The sequence below is a fragment of the Centroberyx gerrardi genome, chromosome 1, assembly GCF_048128805.1.
Source record: "Centroberyx gerrardi isolate f3 chromosome 1, fCenGer3.hap1.cur.20231027, whole genome shotgun sequence".
In the NCBI taxonomy this organism is placed as follows: domain Eukaryota; kingdom Metazoa; phylum Chordata; class Actinopteri; order Beryciformes; family Berycidae; genus Centroberyx; species Centroberyx gerrardi.
The window spans coordinates 17,309,633-17,333,588 of NC_135997.1; the positions used below are offsets into that span (position 1 = coordinate 17,309,633).

The 23,956-nt window shown below is 43.3% G+C and overlaps 3 protein-coding genes across 3 annotated transcripts; 1 reads left to right on the forward strand and 2 right to left on the reverse strand.

The window, feature by feature from the left end:
* Positions 1 to 569: 569 nt before the first annotated feature.
* gnao1b (guanine nucleotide binding protein (G protein), alpha activating activity polypeptide O, b) lies at positions 570 to 5,588 on the forward strand. Its single transcript, XM_071910292.2, has 8 exons — positions 570 to 713; positions 843 to 885; positions 3,559 to 3,700; positions 3,896 to 4,056; positions 4,178 to 4,306; positions 4,451 to 4,580; positions 5,133 to 5,286; positions 5,401 to 5,588. The coding sequence occupies exons 1-8, from the start codon at positions 596 to 598 to the stop codon at positions 5,586 to 5,588; spliced, it is 1,065 nt and encodes a 354-aa protein (XP_071766393.1). The 5' UTR covers positions 570 to 595.
* A 902-nt stretch (positions 5,589 to 6,490) lies between these two features.
* Positions 6,491 to 17,940, reverse strand: cog4 (component of oligomeric golgi complex 4). The gene is made up of 19 exons (XM_071910290.2): positions 17,765 to 17,940; positions 16,417 to 16,499; positions 15,814 to 15,928; positions 15,243 to 15,417; positions 14,637 to 14,830; positions 13,943 to 14,048; positions 13,688 to 13,845; positions 13,547 to 13,605; positions 13,332 to 13,456; positions 13,114 to 13,232; positions 12,362 to 12,528; positions 12,097 to 12,262; positions 10,356 to 10,418; positions 10,149 to 10,262; positions 9,317 to 9,409; positions 9,157 to 9,240; positions 8,919 to 9,020; positions 8,317 to 8,445; positions 6,491 to 8,214 (listed from the first exon to the last, which is right to left on the reverse strand). Exons 1-19 carry the CDS (start codon positions 17,906 to 17,908, stop codon positions 8,080 to 8,082), a joined length of 2,331 nt encoding a protein of 776 aa, XP_071766391.1. The 5' UTR covers positions 17,909 to 17,940; the 3' UTR covers positions 6,491 to 8,079.
* Positions 17,941 to 19,070: 1,130 nt separating this feature from the next.
* Positions 19,071 to 23,786, reverse strand: LOC139920315 (uncharacterized). Its single transcript, XM_071910305.2, has 3 exons — positions 23,337 to 23,786; positions 21,565 to 21,978; positions 19,071 to 19,772 (listed from the first exon to the last, which is right to left on the reverse strand). The coding sequence occupies exons 1-3, from the start codon at positions 23,578 to 23,580 to the stop codon at positions 19,450 to 19,452; spliced, it is 981 nt and encodes a 326-aa protein (XP_071766406.2). The 5' UTR covers positions 23,581 to 23,786; the 3' UTR covers positions 19,071 to 19,449.
* Between the last annotated feature and the right edge of the window lie 170 nt (positions 23,787 to 23,956).

Consider the following 23,956-nt stretch of genomic DNA (forward strand, 5'->3'; position numbering starts at 1 on the left):
GTTGTTGACATGCTTGAGGATAAGGCAGTCCTCTCTGTGTTGACAGGCAGCCTGGCTCCATCTCACCGAGAAAACAAGAATATCTGTCGTATGGTGCTATTTTTTAATTTCTTAACAACGCTAAATTGTTCACTAATGCCACGAGAGCAACATTTGCCTTTTAAACGGCCCTTTCATTTGAATAATCTTTCATAGGACGTGATTAAAGCTCTTGCCTCGGCTGCTCTGACGTAAGCGAGATTGTCTGCGTTAGGTGAGTCTCGCGCAGCCCTGTCCCCTCCTCTCGCGCCCCTGCCATTGTGAAAAGATTGAACGATGAAATCGCTCGCGCTTGCTGTCATCAGCGCCGCCCTGTAGAGACCCCCCCAGCCCCGCAGGCTCGAGCACAACGACCCCACCCCCTCTCCGAGAGGGACGGAGCGAGACACAGAGTCACGGAGAAAAGACCTTTTCGGATCCCGGCTCTCTTTGCCCTCAATCCGGGCCTAATGCTGTAGCGGACAGTGCCGAAGAGAGAGTGAGAGATACGCACTGATTGAGTCGGCGAGGGACAGGGCGGACTAGAGAAGAAGGGATTGTTCATTCGCCTGGAAACATGGGATGTACACTCAGCGCCGAGGAGCGCGCGGCTCTGGACCGGAGCAAGGCCATCGAGAAAAACCTGAAAGAGGATGGGATCACCGCTGCCAAGGACGTCAAACTGCTGCTGCTCGGTAAGAGCCTCTAGTCGCAGGGCTGCGCCTTCGCACGGCTCGCCTCCTGTAGCAGTGGGGCGGAGGTGCTCTCCGTGGTACTGATTTACCGAAACACTGCCGACTCTCACTCTGCTCCCTTCTTTACAGGAGGGGGAGAATCCGGCAAGAGCACAATCGTCAAACAGATGAAGTAAGTGTCTTTTTGCCTTTTCTTATTCAAGCGTCTTCGTCACAGTCGAGGTGAGGCCTGAGATTGCGCCTCCCCTGTCTGTGCTATAAGGCTGAGCCGCCATGTTTCGAGAGGCCGTAGCCCCGGAGGTCTGCCGGTGTCTCGAGCACCTCCTGCAGACCGAGCGAGAGGCTGTGAAGGCCGCTGGTGCGCCTCAGGGTGCTGTTCACTGCGAGGGTGCTGAAATCGAGTTACAGGGTTTTTACGTGCATATAGACAGTGCGAGAGGGAATACGTGGGTGTTGTTCGTGAATGTGCGTGTGTGTGCGTGTGCGTGTGTGTGTGTGTGTGTGTGAATTATAGTGAGGTCACTACAGCTCCATTAGCGAATACCTCTGCTTTAATCTTAATGGCTTTAAGTGCCTGATATCGCTGAGAGTACTTTGCCTATAAAGCGGATTTACGCAGAAATATGGCATCTAAAACCGCATCTAAACCTTCCCCTTTCTAATCTAAATCACTCTTTCATATTCTAAATCACTGTTATGTTTTTTTTTTCTAAACCTCTTAGTTAAGTTTCTAGATGTTTCAATCCGGAAAAAAGGCATCGTCCATTGTATATTTTATTCATACGAGGCATCCTCTGAAACATCTCATATTCTTTGTGGTGTCAGTGTTTCCTCTGCTCGCTGCCTCCATACAGCTCAACACATCCTGCATTGCATTGCTCCCTCCCTCCTTCCCTCCCTGCTTCCTTTCCTCCCTCCACTTCATTACTCTTCCTAGATTCTCTGGTTGCCCATAAGCAGCACTCAGTGCTTTGCCGTCAACTCGACGCACGGGCCAAATAGTATTTAACACTTTTCGTGGTTTGTTTTAGCGTATGCAAGTGCCAGATGGATGGATTTTACTACACGGGGAAATACATTGAGTGCCATAAAGTTTAGGCAATCACCGCGAAGTATTGGGGTGTAAATTTAGTTTGCTCTGCTGTGATTTGCCACTCATCGGATGTGCTGTGCAGGTTAATACAGCGGTTCAGATTTAAAAAATATATATATATTTGTATGATTATTGTTTGACCCAGGATTGGTGAAATCCTTATGGCTGCTGTTGTTATATGATGTAAGAATCAGGATGAGAAAGAAACGAAACCTGGACATTCACATTGTTACTGCTCACCATAAAGTGTGTGTGTATGAGAGAGAGAGAGAGAGAGAGAGAGAGAGAGAGAGAGAGAGAGAGAGGAAGAGATAGAGAGAGAGAGAGAGAGAGGAAGAGATGGATAGAGAGAGAGAGAGAGAGAGAGAGAGAGAGAATGAATGAATGAATGCCTGAAATAGAACTTTTCACAAGCAACCGAAAATGCATCATTGCATTTTCAAAATGGTGAGAGAGTTAAGCCTCATAATGAAGAGGATGTGGCCTACAAAGTCAGGTGAATGGAGTCTACTCACCTCTGTCTTTAGCCATATTATAGGAATTAAATAACTTCAGTTGCTGGGTGATGTAGTACTAATCAACTCATACAAATACTAGTAAGTTAGGGTTGCAGAAATGTCAATTATGTCTTCTTTTTTTTTTTTTTTTACCTTTTTGTTTTTAGACTAGTTGATTAGTTAGTTACCTTTTCTATTTAAATTCCTGTCCTTGGCTTATAGAGTCTATCCACCTATCTTCCTAATCACCAGCATTTTTACACACACTGAATGTACAACATATTAGGTACAATTACTCTTATCATGAAGTGCATGAGGTGAGTCCAGGTAAAAGCCATTATCCCTTATTGAGTTCCCTTATTAAATCTATACCAATCACAATGGAAGGGATGTAGATAAAGAAATGGGTTAGAGAAGGATTTTTAAGCTTTAAGACAATTTAAGCTTTGAGGCAATTGAAATGTGGATTGTGCAAAATGAGCTGTACCTCAATATAAGGAGGATATCCCTAATATTTTGTACATTCAGTCTATAATGGGGGAATGGGGGGGGGGGGGGGGGGGGGGTCACAAATCATTACTTCAACCTCTTCCATTATCACTACACCACTGAGCCTGTGTGTGTGTGTGTGTGTGTGTGTGTGTGTGTGTGTGTTCATGTGCTTTTGGATTCTCTACTACTGACAATATACAACATTAGAAGGAGTTTTACTGTATTGCAGTAAATGTATTAGGGAACAGTAGAGTCTTATGCAGTGTAATGGATTATTACTCTGAGAGTGATTCCAATGCATTGCACATCACATTCATTAAGAATGGCTTAATTGCCGCCTTACAGTCTAATTACAAATCATAAATCGAGAATGTCATTTTTTTTTGTCCATTTATTATTAAGAGGTAATAGACAGAAATATGTATTTGGGTCAGAATCAAATGAAAGAGGTTCCTAGTGAGGCTGTGAGGAAGTGAGAGGGGACACCGAGCCGTGTGTGTTGTGGAGGGGCCTAAACAGCAGGAGTCACCTGGAAAACACTAAAAACACTAGAGTACACACACAAAAACACACACACACTCACAAAAAACCCCTAAAGAATCTGCCAGAACAGGGGAATCTTTTTCATCTGAGGTGTAAACATAATTGTGTGTGTGTGTGTGTGTGTGTGTGTGTGCGTTTGCATGAGCATATGGGAATGTGTGACTTTTTTGTGTTTAGCCCATGCCTGTGTGTCTCTGCTAATATCTGTCTGCGCATACAGGATTATCCATGAAGATGGCTTTTCTGGGGATGACGTGAAGCAGTATAAGCCTGTGGTCTACAGCAACACCATCCAGAGCTTGGCAGCCATCCTCCGAGCCATGGACTCTCTGGGGATTGAGTTCGGAGACAAGGATAGAAAAGTTAGTTTACTCGTTTTTCTACTGAGGACTATTTCCCCAAGCGTTCCCCTATAGAACAAACCTTCAAACTGCTTAGAAAATGAGACTTCATTTTTACATCCTTGAAGCTCAAGGTGTGAAATGTGATAGTGCCAAAGAATTCAAACGTTCATTTAGTTTCCCCGTTTCCTGACGTTGTGAAATTTGTGTGTCCAGGCGGATGCTAAGCTGGTCTGTGATGTGGTGAGTCGTATGGAGGACACAGAGCCGTACTCCGCAGAGCTTCTGACCGCTATGAAGCGTGTGTGGGGTGACGCTGGGACCCAGGAGTGCTTCAACCGCGCCCGGGAATACCAGCTCAACGACTCCGCCCAGTAGTGAGTAGCATACCAGGGCAGTATGAGAAGTCTGACGTGTGTAACATACAGTACATGCGTACAAAAACACAAAAAGTCTCCTGATCTTCATTTTTCTCCATCTTCTTCCCCGCATCATCAGCTATCTAGACAGTCTAGACCGGATCGGGGCGGCAGACTACCAGCCCACAGAACAGGACATCCTGAGAACCCGAGTGAAGACCACCGGTATCGTCGAAACCCACTTCACCTTCAAGAACCTACATTTCAGGTACCATGCGCGCATTTGTTGCAGCTTTGTAGCTCACGTCAAATTGGTCTTTATTCATCATGCGTTTTGTCTGAGATTGAAGGGTTAGGGTTAAGTTCAGGGGCTATAGGTCTCCGCCTAAATTGATTTCTTGCTCTTTTTCAGGCTGTTTGATGTGGGAGGTCAGAGGTCAGAGAGGAAGAAATGGATCCACTGCTTTGAAGATGTGACAGCCATTATCTTCTGTGTTGCTCTGAGTGGCTACGACCAGGTGCTCCATGAAGATGAAACAACCGTAAGTGGAACTCAAACACAATCTGAATCCCTCTTGTGCGGACTTCATACTGGGTTTCGACTGGTGTGGCTTCTTGAAGGCTGGTACTGATATTTTTAGACTGAAGTTGCTGCTAATTAATATTTTGTACCGATATTCAATATTTCATGACCAAAAATTCCAAGGAATTGCAAGTGTTCAGTGTTTCTCTCCACTGAAAACCAGGATAGTAATATACTACTACTTCTACTACTAATACTACTAATGAAACATACTGTATTAAAGCATAATTGTGTAGAAAACGAACAATCAAACGTCTCATTAGACTCAATTCAGGTCAAGGGGTTCCCATTGACGACCACTGATGATCAATTATACAATATGTAACACAAAACAAACTGCACCACATCCTTCATATCGGAGGTGGATGACACTGATATCCAGTTTTTAATAAAAGGCCAATATCGACCCCATATACTGACCAGGTGATATCGGTCTAACCCTACATACACTGGCCTTTCTAGCCCAGGCTAACACCAATCTCATTGTTATATTTATTCTTTATTCCTGCAGAACCGCATGCATGAGTCGCTCATGCTCTTCGACTCTATCTGCAACAACAAGTTTTTCATCGACACCTCCATCATCCTTTTCCTTAACAAGAAGGATCTGTTCGCTGAGAAGATCAAGAAGTCTCCGCTGAGTATCTGTTTTCCCGAATACACAGGTGAGTTCACGCCTCTCTTCTTAAAGCAGAGCACCCTTACGTACAAAGAGACAGATGCCAGTTTCTCACGCCCTCTGATGTTTTCTTTGCCTCTTCCTCCCCCTCCGTCTCCAGGTGCTAATACTTACGACGATGCTACTGCGTATATCCAGGTTCAGTTTGAGAGTAAGAACCGCTCTCCCAATAAGGAGATCTACTGTCACCTGACCTGTGCCACAGACACAGGAAACATCCAGGTAGTGTTCGACGCTGTCACTGACATCATTATTGCAAACAACCTTAGAGGGTGTGGCTTATACTGAGGCCTGGCCAAGCACAGAGGTTGCCATGGAGAGTATGAGGTGTTAATAATGATAATTTTGATGATACTAAAACGCATTAAATATGTAAATCTACACGTCCAAACGGACCCAAAGAGCTGCCGTCAGACACCACACTGGATTATTGCCATGATTTGTTCCCTTCTTCCTATTTTGATTTCAGTATACAACCCCAGTTTTGTCTTATAAAATGTGTTTTGAACTGAATGTTTCATGTTTTGTTGTTGATCGTGTCAACAACTGGGAAGGTCAGAAAAACGGCAGCACCAGGGGTATTATTCAGCCGGCGCCTTGTTTTGCAAAGCTCAACCTAGAAATGCAGTGTAAGGAGTGTGCAATGTCCTATTTTTACCACAATATAGTGAATATTGTCCCATTCTTTTCATGACATTTCTATCTGCAAGACTTTAGACATGTATCTTTACTGAATATAACCACTGGTGCTCCGTTTGCAGAGCTGCTCTATTTATGTTGGTGTTGATGATGATGATGATGATGATGATGATGATGTTGATGATGTTGGGGAGGTGCTGTACTAGTGGCTGAGGGTCATGGTTGGGATGAAGGAGGCTATTTAACTTCCAGAGGGACAAAGCTCCCCTCTCCTTTGGACCCACACATGACTGCTCCATATGAGTAGCCTGCAGGTCTGTTCCACTCCTCTTTCACTGTAACACATAATGGAAGAGAGGACGGCGCTCTTAGAGTGGCTGTCCGTCGCCATTGGCCTCCTGTAGTGTGATGACATGTGCATCAGCCAATGATATCTGGAAAATGTCATATCAGTGCCAACCATCTGAGAATGACAGATAGGGGATTAGGATCAGAAATCATAGCTCATGTTCATACTATCAACTAATATCATTTAAGTAACAGATACAACATTTTATTATCATCGAATGATTTATTTATTTAAGCCTCATGCCCTACATGCTTCCTCCTACCTCCTAAAATCCCGTGCCACATATTTATTTCCTATCATGTCAAACTGGGGTATATACCAATACCTGTCTACATTTCAGAGGGTAGAAAGCAGCTCTCTAATGACATCTTGTTCTCTGTGTGGTGCTTTACCCTTCTATGTGAGTCTGTTTAGAAATAGAAGACTGCACGAGGAGAAAGATATCATTTGAGGCAACCTCTGTTTGGGGAGCTCGGGTTAACCCCCCTTTTCCCCTGATAAGTAAACAGGGAACCATTATCCCCATCTGTCACGTTTCTCTTTTCACAGAGAAAAAAGTACAGCTCTCCATTTATTCACCTGTGCACCTGAAAATTCATCTTCCCATTCCTGTATACTCTTTACCTATCACATATCATTCCTCATATCCTATCTCCATTTTCACCTTAAAAAACACCGTACTGTATATATATATTATGATTATACCAGATTTTTTTTTACTGTGAATGTTTTTGTGCTGCACCCCATCCTATTCTGTAGTTTATTGGTTGCTCTCATGTGGAATGTTTGTGCTGAGCCAATCGAATGTTGTGTTTACATTAAAGCCACACTTTTCCTAACTATTCCTGCATTCATGCTGTGTGTCTGTTTGAGTCTGAATAAATACTGTACGATTACATCTCTGTTCTCTCAGCAAACTTTTGACACACTGACCAGCCTCCGTCCATTCAGGTGCACACAGAATTAAGGTTAGACCAGGAAATTAGGCTGAACGTTATGAAAATGGCCCTCTTTTAATGCTCCATTGCCCGGTGAACACAGCTTTGTATTTAGTGTCACAAATATGTGCATTATATAAAAGATTGGGAACAGGTCTTGCATGGCAATAGGGCAGCACTTCGTGAAATGTGGCGGATGGCAGGGATCAAAAGCATTGTACAGCGGCTCTCAATTTATTAGGTTAAAAGTGTTCCATCATCACAGACAAGGAGCTATTCATATATTGAATGACTAGGCTGGATCAGCTGTCTGACCTGCTTCTGTCAGTTTAATGGATATGATGTTCATTACTGCTCTGTTTCACTGACAGCCGCAGAGCTCCCCGGTCCCAGTGTGCCCTCGTTTCAGAGCCAGTTACAGGTTAAAAGGTTGGAATTCCCAGTATGACATAATTACAGAATTACACATTTCAGAGAATATCCTCATATTTTACAGATAATTCACCTCAAAGTGTTCACCATCACTGCCGCATAACCGCTACCCAATCTCAGAGTATTAGTCTGCCCCTAAAAGCTCAGCTATAACTCTAATACAGGCTGACATCAGCAGAGTACAGAGGCATGGAGTGTGGAGCAGAAGGCAGAAACTGAAAACCCAACTGAAATCTCCTGGGTGAGCAATGAGACAGTTTCCGACGAAAAGAAATCCCTAGCCATTTGCCCACGCCCTACCCACATCCATTTACAGAAACATGGATTAAACCTGGATTTTGCAGAGCTCCTCTTTAGTGAAATGCATCACAAGGTGGGTGCTACAGTCCAATCACTGACGATCAGCACGCTAGTTCATGAGTTACAGCCGCAGCCTCTTGATATCTTCACTTCGGAAGTCGATACGTAGAGCCAGAACCTGACGCACCTCTGCTGGGGTCAGCCGCCACGTCAGCGGGCCGGAGTTTGGGCCCCAGTAATCCAGGATCTCTGTTACCTACATAGACACAAATGGGTACTAGTGAGCATATGTCAGAAATAAAACCTGCAATTATATATGTGCTCTGTGTATGTGTGCTGAAGAATCAATGTAGATTACCCGCTCCAAGTTGAGGATGGTGGCCATCTGTGTGAGGCGAGCAAACTTATCCCTGATGGTCCAGGTGGTCACAGTGGTGAGGTAAGCCACCAGGGAGCGCAGCTCTTTGTCGAACTGCAGCCCTCCCAGCTAGGAGAAAATCAGCAGCACGGTGAAGCAAACATCACAGACTGAAAAACAGACTGAATACATTTTGTTCAGCAATATTTTCTTGGAGTAGGAGTAGTATTTTTTAGGGGTATTCATAGTATTCTGTTACATCACTACAAGGCCATCTTGGTAGGAAAATAACGATTTTGTAATAAATTAACAGGTGATTACAATCAAATTACAAACACAGCCAATGAGCTGTGTGTATTGTAAAGCGACATATTGGTAAGAAATGCATTTGACATCATGGGAATACTATGAATACTGGTTCATCATTTCAGCAGACGCACTGCTTGAAACGGGTAGATGCCATCCTGTCAAAAGGAAACACCCTTTTCTGGACTCATTAATAAATCATTGCTTAGGGCGGCCTTTTCATCACATGTATGTCAGTGATGTAAGTGATGCACAACGTGCTTGGTACCACCTTGTGGCCAAGCCTGGCGCCTCACCCTGCTGAATGAGCATTTCAGGACCGTCTTCTCCATTTCGATGGACACCAAGCTGGTCATCAGACTGGTCAGTGTGTCGTAGATGACTGGAGAGAGGGCCATCTGAGGGGAGAACAAGACGAGGAGCGAGAGAGACGGCAGAAAAGAGTAAATATATTCAGTTGATACAAACTTGAGTGATATCAGTCATATTTTGAACAATGCTGCAACCATTATTATTAATTAGACAGATAGATACCTTGAACTCCGCCATGAGTTGCTCCAAGTTAACAATGAGCTGCTGCACCCAGGGATCATTGGCTTCATACTCATTAAACTCCTCCTGTAAACAACACCGCCAGTTATACTCACACACTCTGTAACCTCAGATTGTATTTGTGTGATTTAGAGATCATTACCTCCTCTATGTTGTGGGAGATGGACAGGAAGCTGCTGATCCAGGGTTTCACCTGAGGCTTTATGGCTGTGGTATTCAGCTCAGTCAGGCCCTCCTGTGAAACAAAATCACATCAATGAACGTAACAGTTCATGCAACATTTGCCCTGCAGCGAACACTTACAGTACCTTACAGTACTAATACCAAATACCAAATACCAAACCACAGTCTTCTACTTTTTTCTTGCCCTGATGAAGACCTTATGATCGAAACACGTTGGCTCTAAGCCAAGACAATAAAGACTTTTTAAATTTCAAGATTTTAGTCTCTTCCTTCCTTACTGGATTTAGATTGCCTTGGACTTTATGTACACAGTTCAAGAGTTGACTTTTTTCTCACTGGAGGTTTTCAATCTTAGAGCTAATATCTCAATTTTCTACAGTCTTCTACTGTCAGCCACTGAGAACAGTAGTTATGGTTAAGTGCCTTGCAATAGCTTGCTATAGAAAACTAAGGCTGTGGAAAGAGGTTTATATCCTCCCCCTATGAAAACGAGGACAGACACTAATGATGTGAATAACTGCCACCTTAAATTGAAATTTTCAAATAAAATATTAAGCATCTTATTAAAGCTTGATTGTGCTTGTTACCAGCCAATAACTTGCCTGGTTAAATAAATAATGGTTTTCCTCTGTTGCAGGCTTTGGTCTGTAACGCTAACCCTAATGACATGACTTTTTTTAGAAATGCGTTTGGAAACACACTCACACAGACTTTTTCCCACCGAGCGGCACCCGAATGAAGCAAGAGAGGGGAGCGTATGCACAACTGATCTATGTGTGTGAACTTCCAACCTGTAAGAGATCCTTGAACTTGCTGGATGTGTTGACAAGGTCTGACAAACAGCTGTCAATCTTGGCCTGTTCGCCAGAGCCGGCCCCCTGCGTGAACAACTTGGAGCAATCGTTCTGTGAAAAAAGGACCAAGTTGCCAAGCTGTGAGACAAACTATAAACGACATGAGGAATAGAAGAAGAGAAGCACTGCTGATGTATAACTTACCTCCAGGTTCCTCTTTAGAGTTGTGATGTTCTCACTACACACCTCAACATTATTCAGAGTCACCTGAGATGGAGAGAAGAACAGTGTGAATGTTTTGTCTTCTATTCAAATATATGTCGCACTCAACAGCTGGCTGAAAAACCTCATCACCGCTGCGGGTCTGGGTTTTTATTGAATACTTTGACTTGCTTTGGTTAAGGAAGGATGCAGACAAGCGGGATGGTCTGCATCCAAATTACAGAGATACATATGTTCCTTGCTGGGGACTTTGAGGTTTTAATGAAGGACTGACAATCAGTAAGTGTCCGCTCCCCTCCCTCATCCCCAGCCCTAATGACACATTTCCCATCCTTGTTCTTGGAAACACACCTACACCCACTACAACACTGCTCTGCCCCTGACCCAGTGCCTTTAAATATTGATTTATTCAATTTGACATCCCTCTCTCTAATAAGTCTTTTATCTGCCTTGATTTTATCACTGCTAATCGTTTGGACTTTTTGGCAGAATATTGGCTGGGGCATGGGGACTTGATTGAGGCGACTCCTCCTGATTTCTCTCATTTTCACCTCTCCCGCCTCTCTGGTAGAGGTGGGGGATTTGTCATACACAAACCATGTTTTAAATGTCTTATCTCCATTGGTAATTGGTAAAGTGTGTTTTGTTTATAGGCCTCCCAAGCCGAAAGGTAATTTGATTCAAGAATTCTCTGAATTCCTGTCAGTTATTTTGCTTAAGTATGACAGAGTGTTAATACTTGGAGATTTTAATATTCATGTGTGCTGCCCCACAAACATACTTTCTTCTGAGTTTATGAATCTTTTCATCTTAATCAGTCTGTGTTGTGGCCCACTCTTGACTGGGTGTTCTCACATCAATTTAAGATGCACAATGTTGAACGTATGGACTTGTGTGACAATAAAGCCACGACTTTCAATATTGAACTGCCTCCTCCTACCTCTAACCGGTTTATCCCAGCTCTCTCCCGCATTATAAACTCAGATTTGAATCTTTTCAACAAAACCTGCTCTAATATTTTTGATACTATACCTTTGCACCTTACAAAATTTGACCGCCTTAAACACTGGGTGGGCATATTGGATACAGCACTAGAAAAATGTTCTCCTATTAATTATAGCTGCTGGAAATATCTCAGTGTGACATCACACTGTCTAACATACATCCCCCTTAAAAAAACAACAACAAAAAAACAGCTTCTGCAAAACCCTTCAACTCTTCCAACCCTCTTCACCCTCTCTGGTGAATTCCCAAAAAGAATATGTTGGTCATCTCAATGGCATCATTCACTCAAAATCAGGCCAGTAGTTTATGAGATATTGCATGTGATGTGATGCAGGGATTACTGACCTCCAACTACTTGGATTTCTTTTCAATTGTTCTTGTATTTAGTTCTCTAAAGTAAGGCATTATGCCAAATGTGCCTTAGCTCTTTTTGAAAAGTAATTCTGCAGCAATGTCTGTTTTGAGTAATAAAACAAAGTTAACTCCATTAAAGCTCTATGTAGTCTTTTACCCCTGAAAATGTATACTGTAGGAATTGATAAGGGAATTGATAAATAATTGGACCGATAAGAAGAATCGAAAATGGCACCGGAATCGGTAAAATCCTAACAATATCCAGCCCTGGACACAGACAGATCCATAGTACCCCATCGCCTCAAAGGTGTGTGCGTGTGTGTGTGTTGGCAGGATAATGCATGTGTCCATTCATGATTCTTACCAGAAATGCAGCCTTGGCGTGTTCGGCACTCTCAATGCCGAGTGTGTTGAACTTTCCCTGCTGCAAGCTGCTCTGCATCAGACTGACTGCGCTGCTCACGCCGCGCTGGATGTCCTGCAGTGTGGTGGCAGGGAAACCCTGCCGCAGCTTATTGTACAACACTTCTCTGGGAGATGAAGAGAGACGGGGCAAGGGGTGAGGGGATAGTGAACGAAGGAAGTAAAGAGTATTTCAAATGTGAATCGGAAAATGTGTGTGAGAGTACCTGAAGTCAGACTCCAGCGCTGAGTTTGCGTGGTTGATCATGGCACACAGGCAGTCGATGCTGGAGCTGGACAAAGCTCTGCTGATGCACTTCTTCACAATGTAGAAACAGTCGTCCACCATGCTGGAGGTCAGCTGACCCTTTTCATATGTATCCATTGCAACAGCCTGAGGAGAAAAGCTCATTTTATTCTATATGAGCCGGGCTCTGTGTGTCCATTGTTCATTCGTGTGTTAACGCTTTTTGCAATGCGCTCTGCTTAGGGGAATTACAGTATGTACTGTCCAGAGCCTTGTATAAGGGAAATCCAGTGTGCGCTCGTACACCAGGCAGTACGGTTCAAGTCAGCATCAATCAACTGGAGGCTGGTGGCTGTACATCTACGTACGAGGGACTTGGTGATTTTCTAACTGTAGTGGCCAAGTCAACGCATGAATTAAATATTTTGTTCAGCAGTTCTCTTAGTTACTACACTGTGCTACCAGCACTTTGGTGTTAACTGGTGGCGTCTTTAAAGTCAATGCAATTTCACTCACTCCAATCATGCATTCTCCTCACCCCACCCCTCCACCCGAGCCCCTAGAAAGCGCTACACACTTTATCTTTATGAATTAAAAGTTGAATTGCTTTTTTGGTCAATATGTATTGCGTCTAATGGGAAAATAAACAATTATGTTTTGGGTTTTCTAAATGTTTAACGCTTTTTTCACTGGCATTATTTCTGCATGCAAATATAATATTGAGTGATTTACCTTGTTGACAGTCTCCCTCATGTAGTACTCCTCCATTGGAATGTAGTAGCCAATCAGCTCCTGCATGGTCCGGCTCAGCAAGCAATGTTTCAGGAGCTTCTCCACGTTCTGCTGATGCTCTGTGCAGTCAAAAAGAAAAAACACAGAAACTGTTTTTGCCCTACATCTCAAAGGGAGTCTTAGTTTATATGCATTATCATGCATTAATATGCAGCTACCTTGTGTGATGCTCTGGGCGTCCCCAACTTCAAAATCGGCCATCATACGACGACGCAAAAAGCGCAGATAGAGCTCGGCCCTTGCGTTCATCAGGGTGACTTCCATCAGCACGGGGTCCAACTCCCTATTCGCACAAAATACACACATAAATAAAGACAGCAAGCAGCCAAACCAACTGGGGAACGCAGGATGTTGCTGAGACAAACACAAATACCTGGGCTCTATCCTCTCAGCTGGCACGCTCTTCATCATGCTGTTCTGGACGATCTGAAACTACAGGAGGGATTCAAGGTTACAGCGACTACAGATGTGAACTAAAAGGAATCGTGTCATGCGCTTCAGACGCCACACACACCTTGTTGTGGTAGTCTCTCTGCTGGATGAACTTATCGACTATTTTCTGGGCCTGCCGGTCACACTCCTGCTGCAGGTGGGTGATGAGTGTGTACAGATGGCCTGGACCGTAATATGTTTCTACTATAGGTTGATGAGTCTCAACAACACGGGCAATGCCTGGAAACACACACACAAGTTATTTAGTTTCCTCTCCAAACCAACAAATGGAGATGTATACACACACATATACGTTGTATCGGCCTGATTATCTCACCTTCTAGTAACAGTGTGAGAGTGTCAGCAAATATGAGTGGCGCTCTCTTCTCTCCCAGGTCTCCACCTGTCGCTAACAGCAGGTTCTCCTCAGCTTTAGAGGCCAGCTGTGTGAAAGCAAGAAAGACAGAAAGGTGACTAATAAGATCAGAATAAGTGATCAGACATAATATACCAATTACTATTTCTGCCCATTATTTAACATTAGGTCAAGTGAATATGCCGTCACTTTAGCGCCTTAGAGAATTGTAAGGAGAAGAGGGCCCGCATATGATGAACATGGATTTAGGGCAGCATTTTACTGTTTTTGACATTTAGCTGACGTTCTTATCCAGAGCGACATACAATGAGTGCAACAGCAGAATAAGCTTAAGTCCCTAGATCACAGAAATTACAAGCAACCAACAATAAGGAGAGCAACATCAGGGCCTTTGTGCCTTTACAACAGTCCTGTGACCACAGAATGATCACGGAAGAGCAAAGTGCCAAGAAAATATATTAAATACAGCAGAGGAGAGAGAGAAACTTTTTTACAACTCTTCAGTCACCAATTAAACTCCAGAAGAAAATGTATTCACCAGTCCAGGAATTCAAACTGGCAACCCTCTGATCAGAAGCTATCCTCCTCCTCAGCCTGAACCAGCCTCACTGCCCTTTACAACACTTCAGAGCGTCCCATGCACTGTAATACTGACCTGGCTGCAGAGGTATTGACCAAAGCGGGCGAGGCCCTGCTGGTGGAGGCCCAGCAGAGGGAAGATTTTGAAAAACCTTTCCACCTGCGCGAGGTCGACCGCTGCTACAGCTTCATCCAGTTTCTCAGCAACAATGACCTTTAGTTTCTGTTCTGCCTCTTGCAGCATCGTCAGACTGGCGTCCACCGCACTGCCTGAGCAGACAGAGAGGCATTATCAGTATCATGGTCTCTGTCTAGTGAGGGGACCACAGATACAAAGTGAAGGTGTTATCTCTCTTCTATAGTGGCTGTATGTTGCTTACTTAGTGTCATGAAAATGGTTTGATTTTCTGCCTTTTTGCAAATTTTTCATGTTCAACTTGGTAAGATGTTTTGTGGGTTGTAGTAGTTAACAGATGAAGTCTGAGAAAAAAGACACAAAAGTTTGGTGATTTTCCAATTTGTTCACCAAACTTTGGAGTCATTTTTCTCTCCAGGCTTCCTCTATAAAATACCACCTCCCAAAAATGATCTGACCAAATGTGAAAAATGTTCAAATTAAACAGGAGGCCAATACTTTTCACACTGCACTGCAGTAGTGGACATTGAGCTACAGCCCTCTTACTTTCTTCTCCCTGCCTGCTCAGCTCAATAACCGACTGGTCCAGAGAGAGGTATCGATGGATGTGGGCAGCAGCCTGTTCATAATCTTCATTTCTCAGAGCCGTCTGCACACCGTCGGTGCAGAACTTCAGATCAAGGATATCATCAGCACGCTGGATGACGTTATATAGCCGTGTCTGCAAAACAAACAAATATATATATATATATATATAAATGCACAGAGTCAGAGATGTGGTGGTAAATAAAAAAAAAAGGTGGATAAATTGTGACCACCAAGTCAGTGATCATCATAAGGCAAACAACCATCAATATACACAAAAATCAATTACATTTTCAAAAAAGCGTTAATCTATGTTCTTTGTTAAAAGACACTTTCTTTATACATGTAACATCAGTTTGATTCTACTCAATATGCTGTACATAGAGTCATCAGCATTTATGCCCCAAAAAGGTGGGTAAACACTATTTTGTACATAAAAAGGTTTAGGTGGGTTTCCCCTCCACTGCATCCCTGACTCTGTAGAATTAATGTGTGTGACACCTGGATGTAAAGAGTGTGTGTGTAGTTGTACCTTTGCCAGGTCCAGCTGTCGGACTTTGCGGCTGACATTCTCCGCCAGGCTGCAGGTGAAGGTGATCATGCCTGACAGCTGACTGGCGTCTCCTCCAATCAGCTGCAGGTTGGGCCTGAGGGGCAAAGTGACAGGTTTTGCATATTATAACAGATTCCTTGCTCAAGCATCATAGATGGCGGAGCTGAAATTTTAAGCACCTGATGATCATGCAATGTGGGAAAGTAGTGTGTGTGTGCGTGTGTGTGTGTGGTGTGCTTTTAAATAAATTATCTTAATCTAAATCTTTTATTATTAATAACATGCATGTGGGTTTCATCTGCTGGTTCTGATGTGTCCTGTGAGCTACTGCATGTCTCTAGTGAGGATGTAAGGATGTATTCAAACCTGAGACAGTTTTGTGGAATTACCTGATATCACATCAAAACTTGACAACTTGACAATTTAACACATCAGAAAGTAGCATAAACCATGTATAAGCTGTATTAATGTTGTATACATAAAATACAATAAACACATAGCAAGTCATATTGGTTCACATGGTTGTTCCACTATGCACCAACATCAAACCGTTGTAGAAACTGTACTCTGCTCAAACCGTACCCCATCCTCTGCAGTGCCAGCATCTTTGTGTGGATGCTCCCCTGCTGCCCCACCAGTTTGTCCAGCTCAGCTTCCACTTCTTTCTGCATTAGAACAGACAACAAAACATGTCATGCACAACAAGAATAAAGCTATAAATTGAAAATGTCATAGCTTTCTGAGCAATCACTTACTCCCTGTTTTAGTTGACATGCTTATGGGACTAAGCACAGCTAACCCACCATATGGAGCCCATCAGTCTTCACAGTTTGCACTACAGTATGTGGCCCGTAGTCAGAAGCCTTTCCTTTAACACCCAATCTGGAATTTGACTTTGGCATCTCCTTTTGAGCTGCTGTCACCACATTTCTGCCTTTGCTTAAATTTTGATTTATGAGACATTTTCTTCCACTCTGAAATTGACTGAGCTCTTGGCTGAGCTGACTGAGCTCTTGATACAAAGAGAGATGGTCAACAGTAAACATGAATTCAGACTATTTTTTTTTGCAATAAATGGTTTGTTTACACATGTATTGTTTGAAAAGATGCATGGAATTATATTTTGAGTTGCAGTTGGATGAACACATATTTTTCAATCAGCAAGTCCTATCCTTCAAAAATCTCAATGTGTCTCTCTCAGTCAGTATAGATGAAAGCCACATGTGAACATCTCAGGCTGGCGGTGTTGGGGTGATGGTGTCTTGGTGGCTCAAGTTGGGCCCCTTGATAAAGGGCAGAATATCTGAACATAATAAAGTGCAAACCTCATGGCAGCAGCGTATCATTTGCGAATATATCTTTTTTAGCAGGACAACACCTTGTGCTGCAAGCTATGAGCGAATATGACATTGAATGACAGTGAACCAAATCTCAGTCAAACTGAACTGGGGTGGGACCAGCTGATGGAGGTAGAGATCCACCACCGGCCAGCTGACCCAGCTGTAGGAGGCTTTATTAACTTGACCAGCATTCACCGCTTCTGAACCTTTGTAGAGTCCATAACCCGACGACCTGGGACTACTCTGACACCAAAACAAAGGGGTGTAACTCCACACTGCCAGTATTAGAAAGGTTTTGTTATTGTTTTGTACCCTGGGAACCTGATCAGGTTCTGCCCCCAACTTCCGCCTCACCAAGGAAATTTAACGCTAATCTGCCTCTACGAGCTTTAAAAACAAAATGGTGCTTTATTTTGACCGTGTTGCAGACGAAGGGAAGGCCTTTGACTGAGCTCTGGACAGCAACATGAAACATTTCGGGGTTATGCCCCCATCACGCCACCAACGTCAGAAGTTTACGTGTGCAGACAGAGAGCGTAAAACCGACACAACCGCATTTTCACCGAAACTAACGAACTAACGTTACTCACCTCTCCTGCGCAGAGCTGCTGGTAAACTCTCTCCAGGTCTTCCAGCTCCGTCAGAGCCGAGATAGTCTCCATACTCACACAGGACAGCGTTACGCCGGTAGAGTCGCATCTCTTCGCTGCTAAAGAGGGACAGCTGTCAGCCATCTTCGGCTCCAGGATACAGGAGCAGACGTCACAGTTTGGGTTTACGACACTAGTGAGGAGGTTTGCGACGTTTGCCGGTCCCTTGCGCATGCGTAGTGCGATGTTGTATTCTGAATCTGACAGCCTCAGCCTTTTGATTCAATAACAAAGCTATTTAGAGACTTGTGTAGTAAAGATTAATGAATTTGAACTGCATATGCCTATTTTATGTTCTCTGCCCTTCATTGACTTACACAGGGTTTGTTTTTGTCTCCCCAGTGCTGTTTTCTTTTGGCTGTTCTCAATGTTGTCTTTTGTTTGTTTTAATAGTATTGTTTGTATACTATGATTTTTTCTTATTTTTCATCTTTATTACTTAAGAGAATTTATATATTATGACTGATTCAAAAAATTTTTTTTAATCTTTTGTTTGTATGATGTTCTGTACTGTGACATTTGAATTGTGAATAATAAAGAGATTCAAAAGAAAAGAAAGACACAAAAAGCCTCAGCCTTTGCTTTGTCCGACTTCATGCTGTATGGAGACTGCCATTTATGCTGTATGAACAGATTTTTCACCCTGAGAAAACCAGTCTCCAGTCTTAGTTCTGTAGTTTCTGGTTTTTGGACACTCCAAAAGAAAAGCAAAAACAGAAAAGCGTGGCTGGTTGTTGCTGCCTTGCTTATCTGCAAATACACATTCCTCCTACTACATGACTTAGGACCTTTTCTGAACCGCAGGGTCCATTGGTAAATTCGGCATACATGTGATCTACCAAACAGCACATATTTCAATAACATTTAAACTTTTATAACCGACACCACTGTGTATTTTGGTGGAAGAGCACAAAGGAAGAACAGCTGAATGAGTTAAAAAGTTGCTTTGGGGGATCATCCCAAGCTCTTACAATGCCTGTTGTCCAAAATCTGAAGTATTCCCATGTCTAAAACATTGTATTACAATTACTGATCTATGCAGTACAGCAGCTTGTATTGGCAGCATTCAAATGTGGTAAAAAAGATGAATCACAAAATTTAAAGAGTATGAAAAGACAGTCTGCTTCTGTACTGAGGACTTCAAACACACAAATAAATAGTTTTCGGTATGCTGTGGTGGGGTGTCATGACACCTATATACCTGTATAGTACGACCAGATAAAACAGAGGTACTGTGACAACTATACAGAGGCGGGAATAATTTATTACCTAGAACAATTATGGGGATTAGTTAGTTTGCAAATGTGCCCAAAGTTCAACAGTTACCCTGCACTGCGTGTTGTCGCTTGGAGACAAAAAATAACAGAAAGGACGAGGAGTTTGCTGGGCCGTATTCTAGGAGCAAATAACCGTCGGCAGGCAAGTCCTCTGTCCAGAAATTGCTCTCAAACGATATTTCACTAAGAGAGGGGTTAATGTTTTCACACCTTCATGTCTTTGAATTAGTCTCCATGCATGTTGAACAAAGCTTGATGTCAGTGATGTCTGTCCATCAAGAAGTGCTGAGTCCAGTCGGGCCCCAAAATCTCCCTCTAACAGAGTCGTTGGCTCATGTTGTCACAGAGTCAGTTGGCCTGCTGGCCTCCGGACAACAAGTTAAACTCTTCCCATTTCGTCAGCAGCTCTGCCCGTTCTTTCTGCAGTTCCTGCCTCTGTCGGCTCAAGTCTCTGGCCTCCTCCTCCTGCGCTCGCCTCAAGCTCTCGATCCTCTCCCGCTCTGCGGCCGCCTCCCTGGCGTTCGCCGCGCGCAGCATCTCCAGCAGCTCCCTCTGGTGCTCCAGCGCCCGCGCCTCCTGCTTCTGGGCGTTCCTCAGAGCCTCGATCAGCTCCCGCTCCCTCTCCAGCACGCGCATTTCTCCTTCAGGCACTCGGCTGACTTTGTGCTTGTCTGTAAGGAGAGGGAAGGGAAGAACCAGATGTATTGTCGCTTTATAATCAAGGATGGAACTAGAAAGTGAATATTTGTTACTAACTTCATTTGATATTTAGCTGCATTCAAAGTGTAGCAGATTCATTCACTTGGTTTACATTTGGTGATTATGGCTGCTGAGATACCACATGGCTTTCTTTAAATTAATGAGTACATACAGTGAACTGTTTGATGTTTTGGCTCTTTGTTGATTTCTTTTCTAGTTAGACTGTAATGGAAATTTAGTAAGGTGAAAAATCCAGGATGTTGTTTGTGCCTATCTTGAAACTCTAGAGAAGTCATGATGATACACAGCTAATTTGACAACTAATACAACTGCTCATGTGACTTCACTTAAAGTACCATCAAATTAAAGCTGACAATCTGAAGGTCAATTCTTCCCTAGCGTCCAACAGGAAAAGTAATAAGCAAGGAAGCCAAAACGTCAAAAGGTGTGTCACTGTCCAAACACCTGTAGAGCTCACTGAGTTGGCTTTACATCTGCACAGTGCCAATGCCTTGAGTGTAAAACCAAGATTTTGCCTGTCAGGCTTGTGATGCTTAATTTCAACTTCCCCACTGTGAAGTATACTGGCCCATGACAAGCAGGTGAGATGCATTTATACTGAACAAAAATATAAACGCAACACTTTTGTTTTTGATCCCATTTTTCATGAGTTGAAATAAAAGACCTAAGATGTTTTCTATGAACACAAAAGGCTTATTTCTCTCAAATTTTGTTCACAAATTTGTTTAAATCCGTGTTATTGAGCACTTCTCCTTTGCCAAGATAATCCATCCACCTGACAGGTGTGGCATATCAAGATGCTGATTAAACAGCATGATTATTGCACAGGTGTGCCTTGGGCTGGTCACAATAAAAGGCCACTCTAAAATGTGCAGTTTTATCACACAACACAATGCCACAGATGTCGCAAGTTTTGAGGGAGCGTGCAATTGGCATGCTGACTGCAGGAATGTCCACCAGAGCTCATGTTGCAGCATGATAATGCACGGCCCCATGTTGCAAGGATCTGTACACAATTCCTGGAAGCTGAAAACATCCCAGTTCTTGCACGGCCTGCATACTCACCAGACATGTCACCCATTGAGCATGTTTGGGACGCTCTGGATCGGTGTGTACGACAGCGTGTTCCACTTCCTGCCGATATCCAGCAACTTCACACAGCCATTGAAGAGGAGTGGACCGACACTCCACAGGCCACAATCAACAACCTGATCAACTCTATGCGAAGGAGATGTGTCGCACTGCATGAGGCAAATGGTGGTCACACCAGATACTGACTAGTTTTCAAAAAATGCATATCTGTAGCCCTAGTCATGTGAGATCCATAGTTCAGTGCCTAATAAATGTCTTTTTTCAAGATAAAACTGCACATTTTAGAGTGGCCTTTTATTGTGACCAGCCCAAGGCACACCTGTGCAATAATCATGCTGTTTAATCAGCATCTTGATATGCCACACCTGTCAGGTGGATGGATTATCTTGGCAAAGGAGAAGTGCTCACTAACACGGATTTAAACAAATTTGTGAACAAAATTTGAGAGAAATAAGCCTTTTGTGTGCATAGAAAAAGTCTTAGATCTTTTATTTCAACTCATGAAAAATGGGAGCAAAACCAAATGTGTTGCGTTTATATTTTTGTTCAGTGTAATTTCCCTGATTATGATTTATTCATGAAGATGCTTTTGAAAAACAGTCCGAATTTTTCACATTCACGATTAAACCACAGCAAACTGAGAAAGCCTACCTGAACATTTCTCTTTGACCACAATTATATCTGACAGTTTAGCCGTGTCTTTAACTTTAACAGGCGAGTGCTGTAATGTGTTGGATGGCTTTGGTTTCTTTATTTCCCCCAGCTCAGTGGCCTCGGGGTGTATCTTGGCCAGGTGCCGGTGCAGGTTGCTGGTGTTGCTGTTGTGCTGTATCTTTTTCATGCAGAGCAGACACAGAGCGCAGTTCTGATTCTCCAGCCGCTCGTAGTGCTTCCAGATCAAGCTGCGTTTGCGCGTTGAGCGGCCGTCACCGCTGGCTTCTTGTTTCCTTTGTTTTACTGCGACTTCTTCCGCGGCTTCGAGGATGCCGCTAATAGCACAGGTGATCTCAGCTCCGTTCACTGTGGCGATGCAGTCGGAGTCTCCGTCCTCCAGCGCCACCTCCACTATTTAAGAGGAAAACAAGAGTATGAGAAGATGCTTTATCTCTGTATTCTTCTTACTTTACATGTGACAGGAGATAATGACTGTGAGGTTAAAGTACTGACCGTAAACTTTAATTTAATGGGAAATGCCACTCACAAAAAAATCATTATGTTTATTACCTACATCCCTACTTTCTGTTTTCTGAGGAACAGGTCAAGTCATTTTAAACCTTTGAATCTGTTAAGCGGTTATCTTTCAGAAACTTAGCTGGTGTGAGATAACAGGACAGCAACAGTTAACTTGTCACCTGCCAACCGACCATTAGGAAAAACAAGCTATGTGACATCATTCAGGACTCAGGAGGATAACGACACCCTTGTCCAGTACAACCATATCTGGGTAAGAAACACAATGTTATGTTTCTTGTGGGTGGTATATCCCATTACAGGTTACAGGTATTTCCAGCATTATTTTAATTTTTGTATGTACTTTGTCTCCCTATTTCAGATTGCCAAAAGCAGTCGGGCAGATTAAGATTATATTTCTGTACTCATGTTTTGTATGGAGTCAAAATTGCTTGATGTGCCATGACTATGTTTCGTGGTTTTACTAATAAATATTTGTGTTGCTGGAATCTATTCTTTTCCGATCCTATCTATGGGGCATTATCCTACAGAAGAAAAATCTAGTCACATAAGGAAATACAGTTGCTATGAAGGCATACACCTGATCGATCGCCAGACACCCCTATCCTGTCTGTTGCTCTGCACAATTCAGGTCAGTCTCTCTCATCAAAGAGGCCACTGATCACTGACTGGCTGAATATCCTTTGGGCAGTGGACTGTCCTTGATACACATGGGAAAGGGAAACAGTTGAGAGTTGAGGAAGCAACTCAGCAGTGTGGCTTCCCCTTGAAGTGGATTTAACAACTGAAATCAGTAAGGACTGTTGTCTTCACCTGGAGCCATCTGTATAGGTTATGGACAGAGCAGGTGTTCATAATGTGCTTTGCATTCAGAATCTTATATCACTACTACAGAATAAAGCTTATAAAAACATCGGGTGGGTCCTCAAAATCAGTCTGCCATTCAATGTCCAGGAAGCAGCTGCAGAATTAGAATAGAATAGAATAGAATCTAGATGACAAGTGCAAGTTCAAATGATGATCTCTGATTTCTGGATTTGGGAGAGAACTGCTCATGTTTGTATTGATCTGACAGTCCTACACCATGGGGATAACATGCAGATAGCGTGTCTGTAAGCATTGTCTACACTTATGATCACCTGTGCTATCTTTTGCATGTAGCTACCACGACCCAAGTCCTCCAGTAAACTAACTAACTACATATGATTCAAGAGGTGAAAACGAAACAATACCAGAGCAGTACTGGTCCCCGTCCGTCCCGATGTGTCGGTCTACGCTGTCAGTCATTTCACACTCCTGCCTCTCGCTTAGATCCGCGCCGGCGAACTCGACCGGGTGTTTGATCCGCAGATGTCTGAGCATGCCGGTGGTGCGGCCTTTGTGGATCAGACAACCTTTACACAGCAGACACTGGACTCCATCTTCGTCTATGGCTTTAAAGAAATGCCAGACTACACTTCTCTTCCGAGGCGCCATCTTTAGCTCCGGTGTTGTTGTGTTCTAAACAATCACGTGCCACTCACAATTACTGACTGTGACGTAAAATGAGTATGTAAAAGATGCACAGTATTTTGACTCGAAAAGTGTCCGGATGTAAAGCACATTGGTAACCATTTATGAGTTATGTTCAAGGAGGTTTTATATTGTGTTGACCAGCGTCTGACGGACGTGGTTCCTGGGCACACTAATATGCCCCATAATGCACTGCTGCTGCGTAACATCTGTGGTGGGTGTCAGCGGCGGACTCTATGGGCGGACTAGAGATAAGCAGCATGATGGGGCAAATATGGAAAGGAAAACAATGAGGAAAACACATAATGCATGTAATTAAGATTATTCAGAGTGTTACAGT

What these genes read in the sequence shown, in the direction of transcription:
- gnao1b (XM_071910292.2), top strand. Translation starts at nt 596, where the DNA reads ATGGGATGTACACTCAGCGCCGAGGAGCGCGCGGCTCTGGACCGGAGC. An exon ending in ACAATCGTCAAACAGATGAA is followed by an intron (nt 886 to 3,558) that starts GTAAGTGTCTTT and finishes CTGCGCATACAG; the next exon opens with GATTATCCATGAAGATGGCT. An exon ending in TCGGAGACAAGGATAGAAAA is followed by an intron (nt 3,701 to 3,895) that starts GTTAGTTTACTC and finishes TTGTGTGTCCAG; the next exon opens with GCGGATGCTAAGCTGGTCTG.
- cog4 (XM_071910290.2), bottom strand. Translation starts at nt 17,908, where the DNA reads ATGGCTGACAGCTGTCCCTCTTTAGCAGCGAAGAGATGCGACTCTACC. An exon ending in AGCAGCTCTGCGCAGGAGAG is followed by an intron (nt 16,500 to 17,764) that starts GTGAGTAACGTT and finishes GTTCTAATGCAG; the next exon opens with AAAGAAGTGGAAGCTGAGCT. An exon ending in CTCTAAAGAGGAACCTGGAG is followed by an intron (nt 10,263 to 10,355) that starts GTAAGTTATACA and finishes CTTTTTTCACAG; the next exon opens with AACGATTGCTCCAAGTTGTT.
- LOC139920315 (XM_071910305.2), bottom strand. Translation starts at nt 23,580, where the DNA reads ATGGCGCCTCGGAAGAGAAGTGTAGTCTGGCATTTCTTTAAAGCCATA. An exon ending in CGGGGACCAGTACTGCTCTG is followed by an intron (nt 21,979 to 23,336) that starts GTATTGTTTCGT and finishes CCTCTTAAATAG; the next exon opens with TGGAGGTGGCGCTGGAGGAC. An exon ending in GGTCAAAGAGAAATGTTCAG is followed by an intron (nt 19,773 to 21,564) that starts GTAGGCTTTCTC and finishes CTCTCCTTACAG; the next exon opens with ACAAGCACAAAGTCAGCCGA.